The 21,095-nt window shown below is 33.7% G+C and overlaps 1 protein-coding gene and 1 non-coding gene across 4 annotated transcripts in view; both read right to left on the bottom strand.

Annotated features, from left to right (window-relative positions):
• Nucleotides 1–787: 787 nt before the first annotated feature.
• Nucleotides 788–21,095, bottom strand: part of Dzip3 (DAZ interacting zinc finger protein 3) — a 69,745-nt gene continuing 49,437 nt past the window's right edge. For all 3 annotated transcript variants that reach the window (XM_005074776.4, XM_013116893.3, XM_013116894.3), the window contains 13 exons: nt 19,876–19,971; nt 18,494–18,621; nt 18,099–18,167; nt 15,193–15,289; nt 13,496–13,599; nt 12,019–12,106; nt 10,426–10,527; nt 7,743–7,868; nt 5,752–5,891; nt 4,382–4,502; nt 3,814–3,939; nt 3,624–3,725; nt 788–2,184 (listed from right to left, as the gene is read on the bottom strand). In XM_005074776.4, the coding sequence (XP_005074833.1) occupies nt 2,074–2,184; nt 3,624–3,725; nt 3,814–3,939; nt 4,382–4,502; nt 5,752–5,891; nt 7,743–7,868; nt 10,426–10,527; nt 12,019–12,106; nt 13,496–13,599; nt 15,193–15,289; nt 18,099–18,167; nt 18,494–18,621; nt 19,876–19,971 (1,410 nt within the window). In that variant the 3' untranslated portion in view covers nt 788–2,073. The remainder of the gene's footprint in view (nt 2,185–3,623; nt 3,726–3,813; nt 3,940–4,381; nt 4,503–5,751; nt 5,892–7,742; nt 7,869–10,425; nt 10,528–12,018; nt 12,107–13,495; nt 13,600–15,192; nt 15,290–18,098; nt 18,168–18,493; nt 18,622–19,875; nt 19,972–21,095) is intronic.
• On the bottom strand, nt 19,418–19,523 carry LOC121142112. Its single transcript, XR_005879119.1, has one exon. It is a non-coding gene; the product is annotated as a U6 spliceosomal RNA (small nuclear RNA).

The raw sequence follows: 21,095 nt of genomic DNA, 5'->3' as shown, positions 1-21,095 counted from the left end.
CAGGGTTTGGGTTAGATTTGGCTCTGGTTTTAGGGTCAAAGTGTGTTTCTTTCTCTGGTCCTTTTTAGCCTTTTGGCTCTAGTTTTAGGGCCAGGGTGAATTCCTTTCACTGGCTCTGATTCCAGGGCCAAAGTGTGTTTCTTTGGCACTGGTTTTAGGGTCGGGGTGCATTTCTTTGGTTCTGGTTTCAGGGCCAAAGTGTGTTTCTTTGGCTCTGCTCAGGGTGTGTTTATTTGGTTGGTCCCTTTCCCCTACAGTTTCCCGAAAACAGAAGAAAAATTTAAGTACAACTCAACAAAAACAGACATTTGAAATAGATAAGGTATTTTTGGGTATATTTAAGATGAGTACATAGAAAAATAGTTGTTCAATGAGAAATACTTTTATTTTCCACATAAAAATGAAATTACAATTATAAACATGAACTAAGAAACAAAATGTAAGCATGAACTATCTTACAAGGTAGTTTGCTATATAACTGCGATAAGATGATTGAATGTCCCATAAGTTCTAGATTCTGCAACTCCAACACAATGTTAGTATTTTATGCATAAACAAATGACATACTAAAAAGGAATTTTCCTTCTACTCACCCTCCCTCCCTCCCTCTTTTGTCCATCTCAGTGTATGTGTGCATGTGGAGGTCAGAGGACAATTAGCAAGATTGGTAGTTCTTTCCTTTCACCATGCACGTCTCAGGGTTAGAACCCAGGTCATCAGGCTTTGCAACAAGTACCTTTACCTGCTGAGTTATCTCACCCACTCACATGTTGACATTTTAAAAATATTTTTTTCACATTTTCAGTTTATTTTCAAAATAGAAAAAGAAGTTTAGCATACAATTACAGGCATAGGATTTTTAAATATTCACAGTAACTTCAGAATACATTTTTACACTGAAATACACAAAAAATAGTTGCTGAGTCAAACCCTTCCTCTGAAAATTAATGAAACTGAGACTGTAAATGTCAACCAAGGATACATGTCTCACAAGGTAACTATGGATTACTTTCAGTTTGAAAGTACAGCCATATACACCACTTACAGCATTTACACTATTTTTAAAATAGCGTTGTTGTCTAAGAATTAAAACTCTCAGCTTTAGATAGGCAATTGGTCTAGTGGATATCAACTTTGTCACAAGCAGCAGCAAGTACATATAAAAATGGCTTCTGTTCTTCCCCAGAACAATACATGACAATAGATATCTTTTAAGCAGGAAAATATATCTCCCCAAAATGAAAATCATTAAGAGTCAAGAAATATGTTTACAATGTAAGATCTCAATTAGTCATATCAGCAAATAACTTAACTTGCATATCTGCCTCCTTTACTACATCTTAATTTCTAATTCTAATTTCATTCTGTATTTATAGTGCTAACTATTGGGAATATAGGTGTCTTGTGATCTGATTTTAAGAACTAGCTCTTGAGGGAAAGATAAATCTTTGTTGTAGTTTCTATAGTGTAATTTTTGTGGAGATTCCATGGCACCAACAAGTTGACAAACTGGTTCTGCAATGTCTAAAACAATTGTATGTCACAGGCTATTATAAACCACTGCATGGTCACCAGTGTCAAAGAGTTCATAATCTCATCAAGGGTAGCTATTTCAGAAGATAGAAAATAATAGCAGAAATAGAAATATAGTTCAATTCTTTCAAATTAAAAGAAAACTAAAATCTATAGTCCTACTTTTTCTCCTAAATTTATTTCAGGAAATTGAAATGTACCATACTTGAGAGAAAGTAAAGAACAATACAGTAAGAAGGAAAAAGACAGGACATTCTAAGAAATATACTAATAGTCATGTTTACAGGTCTTGTGTTTACAGATGGAAAATGTTATGAAGAGCAACAAAATGCAACTATCATATCCCACCTTCTTTAAGTCCCTTCCATTTAATTCACAAGTGCTTTAGATCTGTCTGGATCTCTGACTCTGCTCTGGTGCAATTAGCCGGTCTATTAGCATGACACCAAAGAGCATACTATTCAAGAAATTTGCTCATTATAAAGCAGAACTAAATTCCAATATCTAAAACTGATCTTAGGTATAGCTACCTGCCTTGTATCAGATCTTGGGTAACTGCCCGTTGGGGTTGCCAGGGAAATCTTCTGGTAGCAAAACATGGAGTCTGCAGGTGGGGCATGTCCCCTGTTGCATCAACCATGGTCTAATGCACTAAGAAGCAAAACGATTCAAGTCAGAGTTTCAAATTTAGCCTAGCAGAGGCAGCTACCACTCTATACATCATAGTTACCAACCAACATGTCTTCTGGTGGATCTAAAAGCTAAGCCATCTGCTACAACTATGATACCTCTCTGGTTTGCTAAGTAATATAACTGGCAACTGCAGAGTATCTTTAAGTCAGTTTATTTGACTCAAAATTTGGTCTCACCCTATTTTAAAAAATGACTAGTTCTTCCTTACAAGGATATTGGAGAAACTTGCTATATTCGCTCTTAGGTTGATAATATTTATAAATTCTTTTCACTTATATTTGATTAAATAAATAACAACAGGCATATGAAAGTTACTATTCATGGGGCTCTAAAGCTGAAACTCCCTGGATGAATACTCTCTCCAGATAGTTTTCTACAGTGAAAAACGTAATAATCTTGAACTATGAAGTATTTATGTTTCCTAAGTATTGACTCTAAAACCACGTATTTTGGATGTTTGAATAATGGAGAGTCAAATCCGATAGCAGGGTTAAGTATAGGAACTGTATTTGAGGCCTAATAACTAACCCTAAAAAGTAAACTGAATGGATTATGTACTTCTTGATCATTAGGCAATAGCAAATAAGTTTTGACAAACATTATTTTAAAATCATCACATATTAAAGTTTCAAAATGGGAAAACTTAGTGGAAAATTGTCATCTTGGAGACCTTTTGGGATCAGCCATTTTTAAAACTCTTCAGATAGAAGCAGACAACACCCATAATTTTGTATCAGGTACCACATATTGTATCATTGAAACATGTTCCAAACACCAGGCAACTGTTCACTTCCCCAAGAAAAACATTTCTTCTCTAAGATGATCTTTTCTTTTGTTAAATCACATTTTACTCCAGAGGATTTGGACCATACATTGTACATCAGTAACAGTTACACAGCAGCAGAACCAGGTATTAATCCATTTAGATAGCAAGAACACAAAAGATATGCCTGCCTTACATTTTTCTGACATTAATACTCAAGCCTCAGAATCTTCAAACATAAACACAAGAGGTTATAGAGATTACTAATAGAAGTCTTCTGCTTTAAAATGAGGTGGCCATTATGACATATGGACAATAGACATTAGAATTTACAGCAAGCTGGGGTAAAGTGGCACTTCTTTGTTGCTAGTCCTGTCACTCAACTGCTGTGTCAACTGAGATGTCTCCTAGTTCTGTTCAAGGGAACTATATAATGTATACTTAAAACTCCAGGCTGTCCTCCTGAAAACAGCAGTACAACCATGACTGCATACAGTGAAGATGTAAACGTTTTGGTATGGCACCCAGAGAGTGAGACTGTGAAATGGCACTGAATGCTGATGTACCTTTTAAGAAAGGCAGTAAGCTTTCTTATTCATGGTAAAATGTTAACAGGACAAACTTAAACGTTTACCTGAGAGTGGAATTTGTGAGCACAAGGCAAAACTGAAAGGTTTTCTGGAGACAAATTCTCATGACAGATTACACAGGGCTCCTCCTCTTCCTCTTCATTATCCTAGAGAAAAATAAGTATGATAAAATTTAGGCTATTTTTTTCCCCTCTCAGATCTAAACGTGTTTACAGTGAACAACTTCTGTCTCACCAAATCTTTGTCTCCTTCCCATGTGGTAGAACCTTGTGATGACTTGGGGGTCTGGGGAGCATTAGGCTGTGATGAAGTGTGGCTGGGTGATGCACTCTTACCATCTGCTGCAGATTTTCCTTCACTCTAAAAACAATATTTACTTTTAAAAATTATCCTAAAATAGTGTCTGTCACCTGACATAACTGAATAGATTGCAGCAAAAATTACCAAAAGGATAAACAATATTCATGATAAACAATATTCTTGAAATACAATATTGGCAACATTTGCTAGAGTTACGTAAAGTGTTAGATTAAATAAATCTTTGCAGAAAATTAGATAAAAACCCTTGTATTCAGAATCACTGAAAGCAGCCTTTAGAAAACTGAAAGGTGATCAGTTTTATTCTAGTCTGATCTAAAAACACTTACCATCCCAATTGTCAAGTTGAATTTGTGGAGTTATTTACTGCTAATAAATGACATCCCATGACTAAGTCTCTAAACATATTATGTCACTATTACAGAAATGAGAACAGGGAATTAAAGTTTGTTGTTGTTATTTTTTATTTGTTTGTTTGTTTTACCTCAGATTTCTTGGGCTGAATCATTTGGGAAATCTTGTAAACAATTTCATCAAATGTAAGTCGAGACACAGACTTCCCATGAGAATCCTTCAGTTGTTGTAAGTAATCTGTAAGCTCCTTCCTAGAAGAAATCAAGAACAGAGAAGGGTTGTTTTTTTTTTTCCCAATGCTCTAAGGATGTACCCTCACAGATGACATAAAAAATCCTATTCATGTGACAGCATATAGACTCAACTCTGTACTCTTGAATCTAAAAATGTCGCATGCATTTACCTGAAACCAAAAGGCAAACTGCTAATTGTGTCCAAAAGTGATACTTAATGTGTTTACAAGTGAAATGTAACTATGTTTATGAAAGAGTTCACAATATGAAAATTGTGTTGATTCATTTACATACTGAAGACTTTATTTCTCAAATTTCATTCAAGACTGAAGTATTCCTTAATAACTATTTTAAAATAACTATTTTAATAATAACTCTTGTTATTGTTTTCTCATCTTTGTAATATTTAATGTTTTACTTTCATAAAACTCAAAGAGAACAAAATAAAGATTAAATATAAAAGTAAAGCAAGCAAAAGATATGTTTGTTACATGAAAAATAATTAACTTGTAATTATTTTAATCACTATTTCCCTTTTTAATCCTCTATTGCCATCTGTACTCATGATAGAAAAAAGATATTTTTCTTTCCTTTGGTTCATGATTTATTCATTTTATAATTATCTATTAACTATCTAATTCTGTTTTTCTATTTACAATTATGAAACTTCTTAATGATAATCTAATTTGATAACAAGATATAATGCTTTCAAATGAAAATACAAAGGAAAATTAGACTTATTTGTACACATACACAGAGAGTTTAGAATTAACTTTTCTTCTGCTAAAGTCAGACATTGAAAAATTGTGATTATACTGAACCGTGTCCACTCACAAATAAATCATAGGAATCCCAATAAAACAAAAAAGTAAAATGAAGCCTGATGATGTTGGGTATATAATTAACTGAAAACCTACTTTGGTGACCTGCTATTAAAGTAATATAACTGGAGGCGCTCAAATTAGGTACATTTACAACTAGTATTTCCAGCAAATGAGCAAACATAAATTTAAGCACTTTTCTTCTCATACCTTAAGAAATAATAAAAAGTAAAAATGTTTACTTAGCATTGAGTACTATGTCTTCTTAGTCAATTTTATTTTACTAAGACTGTTGAGTGCTATGTCTTCTTAGTCAATTTTATTTTACTAAGACCATGGTAAAGAAATAGTTATGTTTGTGGATGTGTGTGAAATATTTCATTTCTACAATTAAGGCTACAGAAACTGTAAAAAACAGTACAACCACTAAAACAAAATTAAGGTACCTTGTCTGTTGTGGAAAAGCCATTCTCAGCCTGTCTGTAATCCTCTCCCAGTTTATCATGAGAGGTTCACTGCATAGACTTGCACTGGGTGACACAGTATCACCTATAGGCGTTGGCATAGCCCAGGTTATACCAGGCATCTGTAAAGGGCAGAGAGTCATAACTATCAGCTTCAGTTAGTAGGCAACACCACATGCCAATGTAACACTTGGGTGCCTCAAAAGAAAGGCAGAATGAAGAGTCATAATGACATCTACATTCTCTTTTTTGAATTTTTTTCCCAACAAATACAATATTTCTAACTTGTTATTTCCTTTTTAAATTTACTTTAAAACCATGGTATCTGTCCTGAAATTACCATCACATACAGAAACACATGCAGAGTATATTGCTGAATTTTGAAGAAATAATAGTGGAAATTACCTAAAGTCTACCAGCAAAGGGTTGAGTTAAAAAAAATTATAGTAAATCAACCAAGTTCTTACAAATAGACGTATATTCCAAGGCATAATTGATACCCATGGAATATGTTCAGTATTTTTCAAAATAGTATATATAGCATAGTATTATGGTGTGATTCCTTTAGTATTGAAATTTTTAATGTGTGCATACATATGAACACACAAAAGCATTGGTAAGTTACATGGTAATCAGCAAAATGGTAATTCTTCCTAGGGATTCAATCACAAGGTAACTTTACATTAAACTGTCAACATTTCTCCATTATCTGTATGTTTCCAACTATTCTATATACCTTTATAATTAGAAAAATAACAAAGATAAAATTTTAAATTCTACATAAAGATAATAGTAACAGAAGCACTTTTGCTAAAAGGCTCAAAAATATCACAGACAATGACAGTGTGGAAAGTACAACAATATGTCTAAAAGAGCTATGTCACCAACATTTTTGTGCATTTTATGATTAAGTGATTTTAAGATTAAGTGAATTATCATCAGTATGAAAATTTAGACAGTTAATTAGGTTACTAAGGCAATTACACAATGAAAACACTTATTGAAATTTCTATGGATCACCATGAAAAGTAAGCAACAACTACCAGTGGCTAGAATCAAACACGATCTGCCTCAGTTCCTAGCTTTCCCCACGAAGTACTCATTTAAAATGTTGAGACTTAAATACATATCTTTTGTAGACAGTTGGAATAGAAATTTAAATGAGTCCATCTAACTATATTTCAAAAAGAAACTGAAAGCAAGATACAACAACTATATACTACTACTACACACACATATACGCACACACAAAAATACAGACATGCAGACACAGATGCGAGCACGCGTGGGCACACATACGCGTGCACACACACACACACACACACACACACACACACACACTTTTAAAACTGCCCAAGTGCCTTTATGGGAAAGTCAAGATTGGAAAAAACTTTTCACTAATGATATCTGACATTATTCTTTCAGAAAAAATTTTCTCCTTAAAGTTTAATCAAGAGAAAAAAATAATTCTATTCTAAATATCTTTATTCTTTTTTCAGGTTTGAATAAAACTTACTTGACTATCTACAATTAGGAAGATTGAAAACTTTAGGGGTTTTGTTCCAAGTTGATGCTACTGACATCATTGGTTGTAGATGTAGTGGAAACACTCTGGGTGTGTATATAAGCTTAGTAGCTTCATAGTGACTTGTGACTTATCCTCTTTGCTTTTCTACACAATAGCTATGTCAAAAACAAAAATGCCAATCTATCTTAAAGTTTTATTTATTATAGCTACGGAAGTAAAACTGCAATTCCAAGAACTCAGTAGTATAAAGATAGAAATTTTTGTATCTCAAAACTAAGCTAATATTAGGTAAAACAGGTATTCACTAAGTTGCCATTTAATTATCATCATCACCGGCACTACCAACATTGTCCTACCAAACGAATGAAGATAAAATGTTTATTCAGGAATCCCATTATAGCTACAAAGAACGAATTAATATTATTTCACCAGGAAAGGCTCTTACCAGGGGTGGTCTGGGCTGTACAGCTGCAGAGATAACTCCAGGGCAAACTGCAGACATTTGAGGAACAGTAAGTATGGGTCTAAAGAAAGATTCCTTCACAAGGGGTCTTCCTAAGAACTGCTGTATCTAACGTTAAAAAGACAAAAAATTATATAAAATAAACCCTGCACACATATAGAGATTTTTTTTTACAGACAATGCTTTAAAATCAGAACAATATCTGGAGGTAAAACACTGATTTGAAATTCAGATCCAAAGTACATTAGAAGCAATGTGTGTGTCAAAATATCATTTAAGTCTATGAGAATTTGAAAAAGCAAAGGAAAGTGAGATACAATAGAAAGAACAATAATAAAATGGAAAGAGAATTAAGAGTTTACCATGACCCTCTCTGTTTCTGGTTGGATAACTTTAGATGCAAAATTCTTAGATAAAATAAGAGGGTTAGGTGAAGTGATCTTTAAGATTTCACCCTCAAATCAAATAAGACTCTCAAAGGACTCTCAAAGGTATAATGTGTATAAATCTCAAAGGTCTCAGTGAATATTATACATGCTAAGAGACAATACTTAGCAATTTCATTTAAAAATATTAAAATTATCCACAGAAGATATATTTGTAATAAAGGTGACATTTTATGGAATCGGGACTTTATCCTTAAAAACAATAGAAAAATGAAGTAGGGCTCATAACAAGGGATAATCCATCACAGAGTTCCTTTGGGGTGTGCTTGTATTTCCAAAGGGGTCTTGGCAATTGTTAATTGGTAAGAAACTTCGGTTTACTTATTTGAGTATAGACAGGGATAGGCTTAGGGAACTTCTACAGTGTTTTAGGTCTAACATGATCATAAAGCAGGAACACAATAATAATTTGTTGGAGTGAAAATAGAACATTAACATAGCTTTAAGTAATGGTTTTAAACAAGTGAAAAATTAATGGTGGACATTACAATGGACATACAGGTTGACATTTGATTCTTAATCACTAGGGAACGGACACCGCATGCCTTCTTGGTAAGAAAAGATACTTTGAGACAATTAAGAAAATAAAATTTCTAACTAGATGTTAAATACTAATGTTATACATATCTACTACACCAGTCTTAGTTAAGATATGATGTTGTGATTATATCCTATAGGAAGAGACAATAGGACCACGCCTCTATACCTCCTCCGTACGCGCCTCTAGCCACGCCCAAGTGGGCATGATTAGCGGCGTGGTCCTAATGTCTCTTTCTACAATATCCAGTAAGAGTTCCTTTTTTTAGGATATATATTGAAGTATAAATGGATGAAATTATATGAAGCCCAGTGTTTGCTTTATGATATTCCAGGGAGAAGGAGATTGATATAAAACAAGACTGTTAGCTACCGATAATGATGAAGCTGGATTTCAATTGTCCCCTGATGTTTTACATATGTTTATTATGTAAAATCAAATAATATATGAATATAATATACATACATAAAACTATACATAAAATCATATATAACATGCAAGTTTTCATTCAATTTTAAAATAATGAGGTCCCTTTGAGAATCACTAACGCCATATTACCAATAAGGCTTTCCCCTTCGCCTGCTTCCTAGTACATCATGATGTTAACTGTTCTGCTGTGCCACATCTTCCTGCCGTAACATTCAGTTCCTCTGAAACTGGACCAAAAGATATTTGTCCTCCCTTAAGTTGCTTTGCTAGATATTTCATCATAGCGACTATAAAAAAATACAGAACACTAGAATTCAGTACTGGGGTCTCACTGGTGACTAAATCTGGCCATATGATTTTTAGGTTTTTGGAAGTAGTCATGGAAAGAATTTGGAAATATTTGACAAGAGTTTAATGGGTGTTTTAGTGAGAGTTCAGAAGACCAGAATGCTTATAGTAATATGTATAGTAATGGAGTACAATCATGAAGTTTTAGATGGAAAGAGGACGCTACTGAGAATGAGACAAGAGACTACTTGTGTTATGTTCTAGCAAATAAGTGGTCCTTGTTATACTCAACAGTGAGTAGAAATAAAGTTGACAGAGTTAGTAGGAATGCTAATACAAAAGCAAGCTGCCCCTAAGTATCTTACCTTTCTTTACTTTTTATACGCGAACGTACATTAGAAACAAAAAGGTGTCACCAAATAATAGCCTAAAAGTTCATGGGCACTTCTATTTCAGATTACTGCGCTCTAGTCTCTAAAGTACAGAGATGGGTACATCTGGCTACACCGACTGGCTCTTAATAAGTGAAGTAGTGATGAAAGTGGAAACTGCCCTTGCTGTCAAAGGCACAGTAGATCAGAAAAGTTAAGATAAAGCATAAAGTAGAAGCAGAGGGGACTGACTCTCTAGTAAGCTTTCTAGGGATTATGCTGGATGCTTTAGTTATATAGTGCTAACATAAGAGCAGTGAGAATTCCCAGCATTCATACACTATCTCTCACATGTAAGTAAATTCTAGAGGATGAAAACAGCACTTTTAGATTTCAAATGCTTGACTAAAGGTCAGTCTGAACTGGTCTCAGTCAAACTGTACCACCATGGATTAGCCATCAGTGGCAACTGGTATTTAAAACATGCACTTAATATCTTTTGAGCATACACCAAACATACTATATATTCTGCATTTTACCCCTAACATTTATCAAATTTAGATAGCAGCTTTCCAAAATGCCAGGAATCTTACCAGTATCTCAGGACTTGGTGGTGGTGGGGGAAGCTGGACTGGAGGCAAGGTACTCAAGGCAAACCCTTGCTTCACCTTATTGATTTGTTCATTGTACTGTGTCTGACAGAAGAAAAACATATTTTAGACTACCACTGACTCTAAGGAAACTACATATAGAAGTGTTTGATTTAAATAATTCAATATAAATAGTAGTTCTCAACCCACTGACAGAAGAAATATAACAATTTCTGACATAAAAACAATTCTGTAAGCTTTCATAGAGATTTACTGATAAAATAGTGACATAATTCAGTTGTTTATGGTAACTCCTCAATGTTTCCAGTATTTCCAGTTCCCAAATAGGAACCAGTGATATAAAGTGAGTATAGAATCTAAAATAGTCTAATACCTATAACACATGGTTAAAGGAAAATATTTTAATAATTAAATATTTTAATGAAGAACTGAATTTACTGCCAATGTTCATTTAAACAATAAAAGAAAACATTTAGAAAGTTTTAATTAGATACCAACAATTCTATTTACCTAAACAACAACAATAAAACCCAACATTCTTGCTTGCTCCAGTTCTATAAATGTTTTGTTCTCTTGGAGTTTGAGAGAGGGAAAAGGGGAGAACAGAAAGGAGAGAAAGAGGGAGAGGAGAAGAAACGAGAGCAGGAGGGGAGAGGAGAGAGGAGGAGGAGAAGAGAGCGGAGGAGAGGAGGGAGTCTAATTTGAGACAGTCTCAATTTTCAATACTTTTTTGACATTGTCCCTAGTTTTCTTGGTTCATTTTAGTAAACAACCATAGGAACTGGAAAACAAAACCTTATATATAAAAAAGCATTTAGTGATTTTTCCATGCAAAATAGGCTTGGATGAAAACAAGAACAGGAAACAAGGAACGGAGCTTTAGAGGCTAATACTCTGAATACTCAGGAAAATAATTCTAAGTACCACTAAGACAGAGGAACAGTATACTAGGGAGAATCAGATAAAACCATCACTTGAAAAGTGGACAATTCCATAGTGTTTTGAGGTAGCTCTCTGTAACTTGAGTCCCACTGCTTCATTTACAGATGTGGCATGGATGCAAAAATTAATCAACATTACATATAAAGATTTGAGGACCATATCTATAAATAGTCACTAGTTTGATTTTCACAGACTTAATTCAATTAAATCAGTAATTAAGACTGTGCATTATGAACAATTACATAAAATGTTAATACTAGAAATTAATACAGCTCTATTTGACATTCCATTTAATTCTATGGCTGGTTAGGAAATTTAATTTTCTTTGGTAAGAATTTAAAGTTTAATTTTTGTTTGGCTTTGAAATTCTGGAAAAGCTAGGTAAGGAACAACTTTTGAGTTTACCTTTTCCTGGGATAAGGATCTAAAAATAACACATATGAGCCTACAAATTATATCTAACACTGACTATATGAAAACCATTACAAACTGAGAGCATAAATTTTAGTAACTGAGACGAAAAAATGTTCTTAAGTATCTAAACCATTTGCTTCTTTCTAGTGTTGGATGTTCTTCCCGTATGTATTCTCACATAAGTCTGTCAATTCGATTTAAGTATACCACAGGACTTACCCTGAGGAATGCAATCTTGTTTCTAACATCTGCCACAATGGCATTCCAGCTATCCACAGCAGCCTTTAATTGAAGTGATTCTAGGTTGCTGATGTGGAAAAAAAGACACAGAGGAAACTTTCTTTATAGATAACATTTAGGTTTCCAAAAATTTCAAAAGTATTTTCTAGTACTTATGTCAATAACATAAAACAAAATAAAATCATCCCCCATACTAGCAATTACCTCAAAGGTTAAAGATACGTGGAAAGGCTTGTTATCACTAAACAGAGAAACCAGCGATATATATACACATTCTAAGGGAAGATACTAACACATGCTTTCAGAAACAATTTCTTCCTGTCTCCAGAATGCCATTTTTCTTTCCTAGCTTGGTGATACTATAAAATTGTTTTGATTCCATGTATCTTCAATGCAGTAGGAAAGCAAAGAAATTCAAACAGGGCAGCTTCCTTAGTATATAAGGCAAGAATTGTGTCCCATCTTGGAAGCAGGTTTTGGATATTCTTCATCCCAAACCTGATATCATAAAGCCAGAATTGATCTATCTAGCTCTAATATTAATTAGAAAATGGAATTGCTTCTAAGATGACAAATTATGAGAACAAACACACACAAAAATTCAAACAAAACCAGTCAACACTTTCCTGTGAGGAAGAATGCTATCACTGTTCTGATAAAACGCACCAGAATAGCAACTGTTATTGATGCATGTCCTATAAATAGTGAAGGCAGGGAAAACTCACAAAGTTTTAGTGCATACTGTCTCTAGAAGAGATTTCAAAAAGGACTATCTGTAACAGCATTATCACATCTGCGTCATGAGCAACTTACAAAAGCAAAACATGTCATCACTAAGATCAGACAGAAAGGAGCTTCACAATATCCTAATTTATACAATGCTCTCTCTCTCCTGGCAAGCAAAGACAGGCTTGTCACTCACAATAGTACACCTTCTCAGCTTTACTATACATCAGTATTAAAGAATACTGACAATTTTTAAAATGATTATTATAAAGTAATAATGCTTTGATCTTAGAGATAACTCATTAAATTTTTAAGATATACACTTTAAGATTATAAACTAAAGGAAAAGTTCATGAAAGCACATTCCAATATATGAAAATTAGCACAGAACAGCAATAACTGCCATTTAACATGGAACATTAGGTATTATTACCATTTTTTTCCTAAATACATTACAAAAGTACTTAAAATCAAGCATAATTAGAAAACAGTTTTACAATTAGAATCTGTCTTGTACACATTTGGCCTGCATGCATGCCTCTCACTGGGGAGGAAGCTGCCACACTATATTCTGTGCATCTTAATAATTCAGGAATTGCAACACAATGCATCAAAAACAAAGATATAAACAAACACGAGAGCTTGGAACTACTACAATGATTCTGATATAAAATCCCATTAAGTTCAATTCTGTCGCTCTCTGAGGTCATAGTAAATTAAGAAAAGTTACCTTGCCGCCATGTGAGTTACCCTGGCAAGCTGATTGAGGCACTCCTTTTCCGTCTGCTCGAGGTGCAGTAAACCAAAATCTCTACGACACTGTAAGAAGTACACCTACAGATTTTTGAAACAGAGAGGAATTGAAGGAATTCTAAGTGAGCATCCTCCTCATTGTCATCTCAAGAAAACTCAAAGTTATTTTTCATTGTCTCCCAGAACAATCTCTCTGCAGTGTCCTGACAAGCATCATGAATACTTTCTCATCAAGGAAATTCTGAAATTTTAGTTATTTTATTCAATAGTTACTGGGTTAGTAAGACCAAAGAACATTACTTTTCAATTTTCCCCCACGTATTGGACTAGTCTTGGAAACTTAAAAAAGTGGTGCTTTAGTTCCAGAGATACTAACTTAATAGATAATAGGGTTAGCCAGAACAGTAGGATTTTTAAGTTCTCACTATGTTAATTCTAATATGCAGAAAAGTTCGAGAATACTCAAAAGAAATCCTGCCATTTATATAGTCATGATGAAAGGCTATAGAAGTACAGCAGTAATCAGACTACAGAAAAGGCATAGTTCAAATGATCCTTACAAACCTTTTGGTCCAATATTTCTCCCACAACAGGAAGATTTTCCACATCGTTACTGAGTACAAATACTTAGTCTAAAATTTTAGCTGTTAATTACTCAATAATTACTAAAATGAATACTCTCAGACATCAATAAGTGTTAGTATGTATTTACTAATTAAGACAAGCAGACTGGAACTTTTCACTAAAAGCTATAAAGAGCAAAGAATACAAATAAACCTAAGGTAAGGCCAGCTTTTCCTTTGTGGGGGTAAGGCTGAAGGACTGTTCCACAGTGTGCTTGGATTACGACCCAAGAACTCTACTAGTGAACAGAGCATACCAATGGCAAGGTTTGTAATGATTTTTGAAGTCAGCAAGTTCTTCAAACAATATGAATCTTTATCTATATAAAGCTTTATATATATATACATATATATATATGTATACATATATATATACATATATATAAAGCTTCATCAGTTATAAATAGAAATTACATGCATAAATGCAATTATTTTTGTTTTTTGAGACAAGGTTTCTCTATGTAGCTTTGGAACGTGTCTGGGCACTCACTCTGTAGACCAGGTTGGCTTCGAACTTGCAAAGATCTGTCTGCCTCTGCCTTCCAGGTGCTGGGATTAAAGGTGTGTGCCACCATCGCCAGGCCTCACACAATCTTATTTATTCTGAGAGATCGCAGCGATTGTATTATAAACTAACTTTCTAGGGTTATGGAAAGTAAGTTGGCTTTTGATATTGGGGCTTATGATGTGTATGCATTTTTGGATGATTTGTATAGAACACAGCAGAGAAAATGATATTACAGTAGTGGTAAAACATTTTTCTTATGAAATGTTTTTCTTGTAAATAAGGCTTAGTGACCTAGTTTTATGAGAATTAGTCTCCATAAACACTGTGACTTTTTAGAGTCAATGAACAAGAGTAACATAAGATTAGAAATATCCAAGTATTCCCAATTGACGTGCCAGTGAATCAAAAGGTTATGAGTTTAAGCTGTATTTTTCTGAATGACACTAAGATGTCTTATTTCTGTTTATTCACTGCCAATCTTTTCAAGTCTGTAACTACTAAACTAAAACTACCCTCCCACATCCATTCCCATTTTCCTTTTACCTCGGCGGTTAAGGCTCTATTGGTTTCTGCATTCAGTTTGTTTACATATGCTTTAACTGTACTTTCAAGATTACGCTTCTCCATCTCCCACTGAGATCTGAAATGAACGATCATTAAAAATTAGCAACATTACAATGATAGCCCTTTCTACATTATCCCAAGGAGGAAATGTTTTCTTGGCAAAGTATACATAGCACCTATAAACAAGAGAAGACATTGTTTAAAACTGTAGTTACTCTTTACTACCAAAAGTACAGAAATCTTTAGATCCTCAGTAAAGAAACTATGACCTAAATTCTGAATCCATAACCTTAAAATGAATGTTATCTCTAAATGTAAAACCTTAGAAAAGAACAATAATACATTGAATACCTGAGTTCTCCCTGACCCACACTTTATTATTGCGTAAGTTTTCTCCAAGATTTAAATATTGCAGAAAACCACTTAAACAGTAAGGTATACACAACTCAAAACAGCTTTAGGGAAGTCCCTGAAACTGGCTAGGTTCACTACCAGAGTAAGCAATAAAAGCTAAGAGTCCTCTCAGAAGAGCAAAGCCAAGCTGCAAAAAGACTGAGACCAGATCAGCTACTTGGAAGAGGTTTAGACCAACTGAAACCCTTGGAAAGGACATAATCCAATCTGATGAGCTGCCTCAGGCTGTGCTGTATGATCCAGGTTCCCAGAATGGTGAGGTGGGTCTTTGTGACGCAGATGTTTTTGAGACACTTCCGTGCCTCTAAGTAACTTCACTCACATTCCTATAAGTGACCCCAATAAAACTCAACTAGTTCACCAAGCTGGACTTTGGTGGCATCTGTACTTTGTCTATCGTGTATTACCTGTCTGGGATAAATAGATATGAGTGTTTCATCTTCCTAGGCAAAGTTTTTCACTCAACAAACCCCAAAATGAGGATTTTGGAGGAGGCAATCCTTTTTGCCTAATGATTTGGAAATAGAAGTTTGGGAAGTGAATAATATTTTATTTAAATGATGCTTTGAGAAAGGTCTATAGCCCTTCTATGAGAAGGTAGAATGAGAAGATGAGGAAGACCTGCTAGGAGGCAGTAAGCCCTTAACAGGTATCAAATTGGGCGTCACCCTGACCTTGGAGAAATCAGCGTCTACCGTTAGTAACTACCCAAGCAACAGTGTGTAATAGTGGAGGAACCATGTGAGAGAGGTGTTTAGATCTCTATATTTAGCTTCTGCACATGTGAAAATAAAGTTTTATCACCTTAACAAAACAATTGCTATAAAAATAATTCAAAAACTATACATAAAACATTCCATGCTTGACATTACATACTAAATGTTATTGCTAATAAATTTTATTTAGAAGTGCCTGTTCTTGCACCAACAATAGCAGCCATGTAAATCCTTATCCTTGTAATAAGGAAGTCAATGCAATCAAACAGCTTTCTAGTTATTTCAGCATTTGGATTCCATATCTCAGAATGGAACTGAATTCCATAGCTTGAATCCTAAGAATAGAACCAAACTATATAGGTGGAACCTCTGAGGGTTCTTCCCCCACCCCGAATCCCTTCTTATACAGTGAAATCTCAGAATTACATAGCCTGCAAACTAAATTCTGCCTTTTACAAGAGCAAGTGAAAGCATAACTTTATGATAATAGGGAACATCACAGAAACCATTTTTAATGTTTTGGTAAAAGAAATACACTCAGATGCTTAAAAACTTCAAAGACTGTTGATGGGGGAATGTGACAAATACCATTAAGGATAGTGATTACTAGGGAGAAAAAAATATAAAATATTTAAGCAGATATATTGCCTCAATACATGTATTAACTATTATACCACTAAATATTGTATAAATATTCATGAGGCACAACAAAAATTCTACTTGCACTAAAACAAAGAACTCATAGTGTTCAGCAGTGAAAAAGATTTCCAAATATTAAAATAGGCCAAGAGTTTAAGTAAAAATTTACTTAAAACGATACACAAATTATTAATAAGCACATAATATCATTGAATGTACTTAAGTCCATGGAAAAACACAAATCTAAACCAAAGCGACATTCTGCTCTACGTTTTCAATTACAGATAATCTAAGAAACAATTAAAGGTAATCTAAGAAATTTGGGTGAGAAAGAAGAGAAATGAGAACTGGCCTATACTATAAAAAGGTATAGCTACTTATAAAACAGCTTAAAAATTAATTAAAAAGTTAAGTGCAAAGTTTATTGATAATGCTGCAATTTTACTCTTGGGATAAACTCAAAAATAAAAACGTTTACACAAACATCTATATGTAAATGCTTCTTAATAAGCAGTGTAGAGGGGTGGATGTGGGGGAGAGAGGACACCAAGCTAACTGAACACCAAACAGATGAAGACAAAATGTGCTACATCTAAACAATACATATTTATAAAAGGAACAAATACTCAATCATGCTATAACATGGAGGAATTTCAAACCAGTATGTCATATGAAAGGAGGCAGCTATAAGAAGTCACATATATAACTGCATTTATATAAGATGCTTAGAATATGCAAATCCAAAGTAAATTAGTGTTTACTAGAAGCTAAAGGAGTAAAAAGGGGCTAACATTAAAAACATACATAGTTCGATTTAGAGGCTATAAAAATGTTCTAGAAATACATAGTAGTGATAGTTATATATTTCAATAAGTGAGACTACAACGCTGCTGACTGAACTGCTCTGTTTTCTCCAGTCAGAGTTATGACGAACATACCTTCCAATCTGCCTACACGTCTTCCTGTTTATACCTAATAACCCATTCTAGTTGTTGATATTACTCAATCTTATGTGGAAAAGGATGTTTGAACAATAAATTATTGGTTATCACCACAGAAAATGTTGAGTAAAATGCAGTTTCAAAGAGGGAGTACCAACAAAAGGAAATGCTGTACCTTTTCATGGAAAGTTGATCTTTAAGGTTCTTAATTTCATCATCTTTAGCATGGATTTGGCGCTGTAATCTAAGCAAATAATGAGGAAATCATAGAATGTTAGAAATTATTTTGTGTTAATGAAGGAAAGTTCCACCTACTGTAGCTGAGAAAGGGACTGAGTATGTCTTACATGAATCACAAATCTTGGCCGTGAAAACAGCAAATGAAATCCTATACCTCATCTATTTGAAATTTATTTCTCTAGCTTCTTATTCTGACTTCTCAAAAAAAAGCACATATAGCCTCTGAAATTTCTACTGTACAGTCACATTGCCACCTAGTGGCTACAGGGAGATTAAGACTAAAAAAGAGGCAAATTCAGAATTTTCATTTTTATCAAAATGTGTACTTACTTGGACACTTTATTGATTCCAATAGCCACTTGTTGGTTAAGAGATACAATAATTTTTTCTTTCTTTTTAATCTGCATTTGATTTTCCTGCCACCGAAATGTCACTGTTTTTAGTTGTCTTTTGTAATCCTGCTCAATGAAAAATATTGTTTCATAGCATTCAAGTCACCAAAAAATTAAAAACAAATCCACATTGAGTTTTTAAAATGAACTTTATTATAAAAATACTTGCCAATAAATGAAAACATTACATACCAAAATTAACCAGAACCTAAATCTATACAACTTAATAAACTTATTATATATGATTAGCATTGTCATTAAAATGGGAATTATGAAGCTTCATTATAATATTTCATTTTCAGTATCAATTATTGTATGCATTTATCCACCATAAAAAAGAATAACTTTACATTCTTTTTCATAATTCATATCCACTATGCATATTTAGTCCTTCCTCATCCCCTTATTCAGTCTTGTTCTCTTAACATTATACAGTACCTATGTACATACATATACATATACATATATATATATGAGACTAGGTTCCACATATGAGAATGAGTATGAACTTAATTTCTCAGATTGTGTGATCTCAATTAATATTATACATTGAAGTCCATCCATTTTCCTGCAGACTTTTTAAACTTCATTTTTCTTTAGAGGTAAACAGTATTCATACATATATATACACCCTCCCACATACATAAACACACCAAAATTTCCCTTTTCCCCTTCTATTGAAAATAAATATTTTTCTCATATACTATATCCTGATTATGGCTTCCCCTCCCTCTATTCCTTCCAGTTCTTGACCACATCTGCTCCCATCTGGATCCATTACCTGTCTTTCATTAGGAGGCAGGCTCCTAAGATATAATAATAAAATATAATAAGAAAGCAAAAACTATACATCAGAGTTGGACAAAATATGGAATGCTTCATAAATTTGTGTGTCTTCCTTGCATAAGGTTCATGCTAATCTTCTCTGTTCATTCCAATTTTAGTATGTATGCTACTGAAGCTAACATCACACAAATTTCCATTATCCACTCCTCATTCATCTACTGATAGAAAAGCCTGACTTCAATTCTTTGCTATAGTGAATAAAGCACGAAAAACATGGGATGCAAGTATCTCTATGGTAGGGTATGGAGTTCTCTGAGTATATGCCTGGGAGTGAGAAGGATGGGTCACACTGTGGTTCCATTTTTAGTTCTTTGAGGAATCTACACACTGATTGCCACAATGGTTGTATTAATTTGCACCCCTACCAATAATGAATAAAGGTTCATTTCATTGAGTTCTTTAAAACAATGTCATTGAATTTAAACACTTGAAATATGTACTATTTCTCTTAGTTTTAATGGCAAAAGTACTCACTTCACACTCATACTGCAATTTATAAAGCTGGTGTTGATGAGCAAGCCGTTCCTTTTCAGTTTCTTTGCAGTCTGTACTTTCCTTTCCAGATGAGCCCTTAAGCAAATGCAACAAGAATATTTATTTTCCTATAAAAATGCTAGTATTTTCTATTTACAGCATTTCTTCTGTATATAAAGTTGCCATCTATAACAATTCCCCTTCATGCTTTACTTAAATAATTCAACAGGTAAGTTGCAGGTACTGGTGAGTGAGACTAATGCTTACTACTTGTAGTTTTTGTAGTGCTCGCATTTTATAGTAATCATATGATGAGGTACTTGCTATTTTCATTTAAAAATGTTTAAGGAGTAAGTAACTTGTCTACATTTGCAGATAGTAAATGAAGAGCCTGAATTCTAACTCAAGCAGTAACAACTGGTCATTCTTAATTACAGCAGTGCACCAAGTTATTTTAATGTTCATCTTCCCTCCTATATTATAAACAGTATACTAACAGGGACCTCACTATAGCACACTTAGAATACCATGCAGGTAGCTCAATGGTTTCTAAATAAGTGAATATTTTCTGCAATATTTGATAGTTTGATTCTCATTTTGAATTCTTCTGGGTTACTGGATTAACATTAATGGACCCATATTTAAATCCCAGTGTAATATCCAAAACTATGTCAATTCAGTTAATAACATAAATATGAATATATATATATATATATATATTCATTCTAATACTGCAGCCAGTATTAGATTTATTCAGATCAACTTGACTGACCCTTGGGCAGTGGGTAACTGATTGTGAGGCATCCACATTTTAAATCATAGAGCAGCTCACCACTAACTTTAAACATGCTGTGTATATGTATGTGCATGTGTGTGTGATTCAATCCTTCAGCTACTTTGTATAACTCATTGCTCTTTGAGCACCAATATTCTTATACTTATAGGTATATCATTTCAAGCAGTTGCTACAACCAGAAAAGGAGCTAGAAAAAATTCTATAACATGCTTTTTAGTAGATATTTCATGGTTGCAACCAAATTTAATTTAAAAAGAAATCAAAGTAGATTTGATTTATTAAAAATTATTTTGATGACATTTAATTGAGTGAGATGTATGCTAGTTTTTAGTGTGTTGTTGTCTTTTCTCTCTGTTTCTTCACACACTTCAGAAACCATTTTTACAAGAAATGCATTTATTAATATTGCCCAGTAGTCTAGTAA

This window comes from Mesocricetus auratus, unplaced genomic scaffold, assembly GCF_017639785.1.
Source record: "Mesocricetus auratus isolate SY011 unplaced genomic scaffold, BCM_Maur_2.0 Super-Scaffold_100008, whole genome shotgun sequence".
Lineage (NCBI taxonomy): Eukaryota > Metazoa > Chordata > Mammalia > Rodentia > Cricetidae > Mesocricetus > Mesocricetus auratus.
The sequence above is the reverse complement of the archived record's forward strand: the minus strand, read 5'-3'. Positions and strand labels throughout refer to the sequence as shown.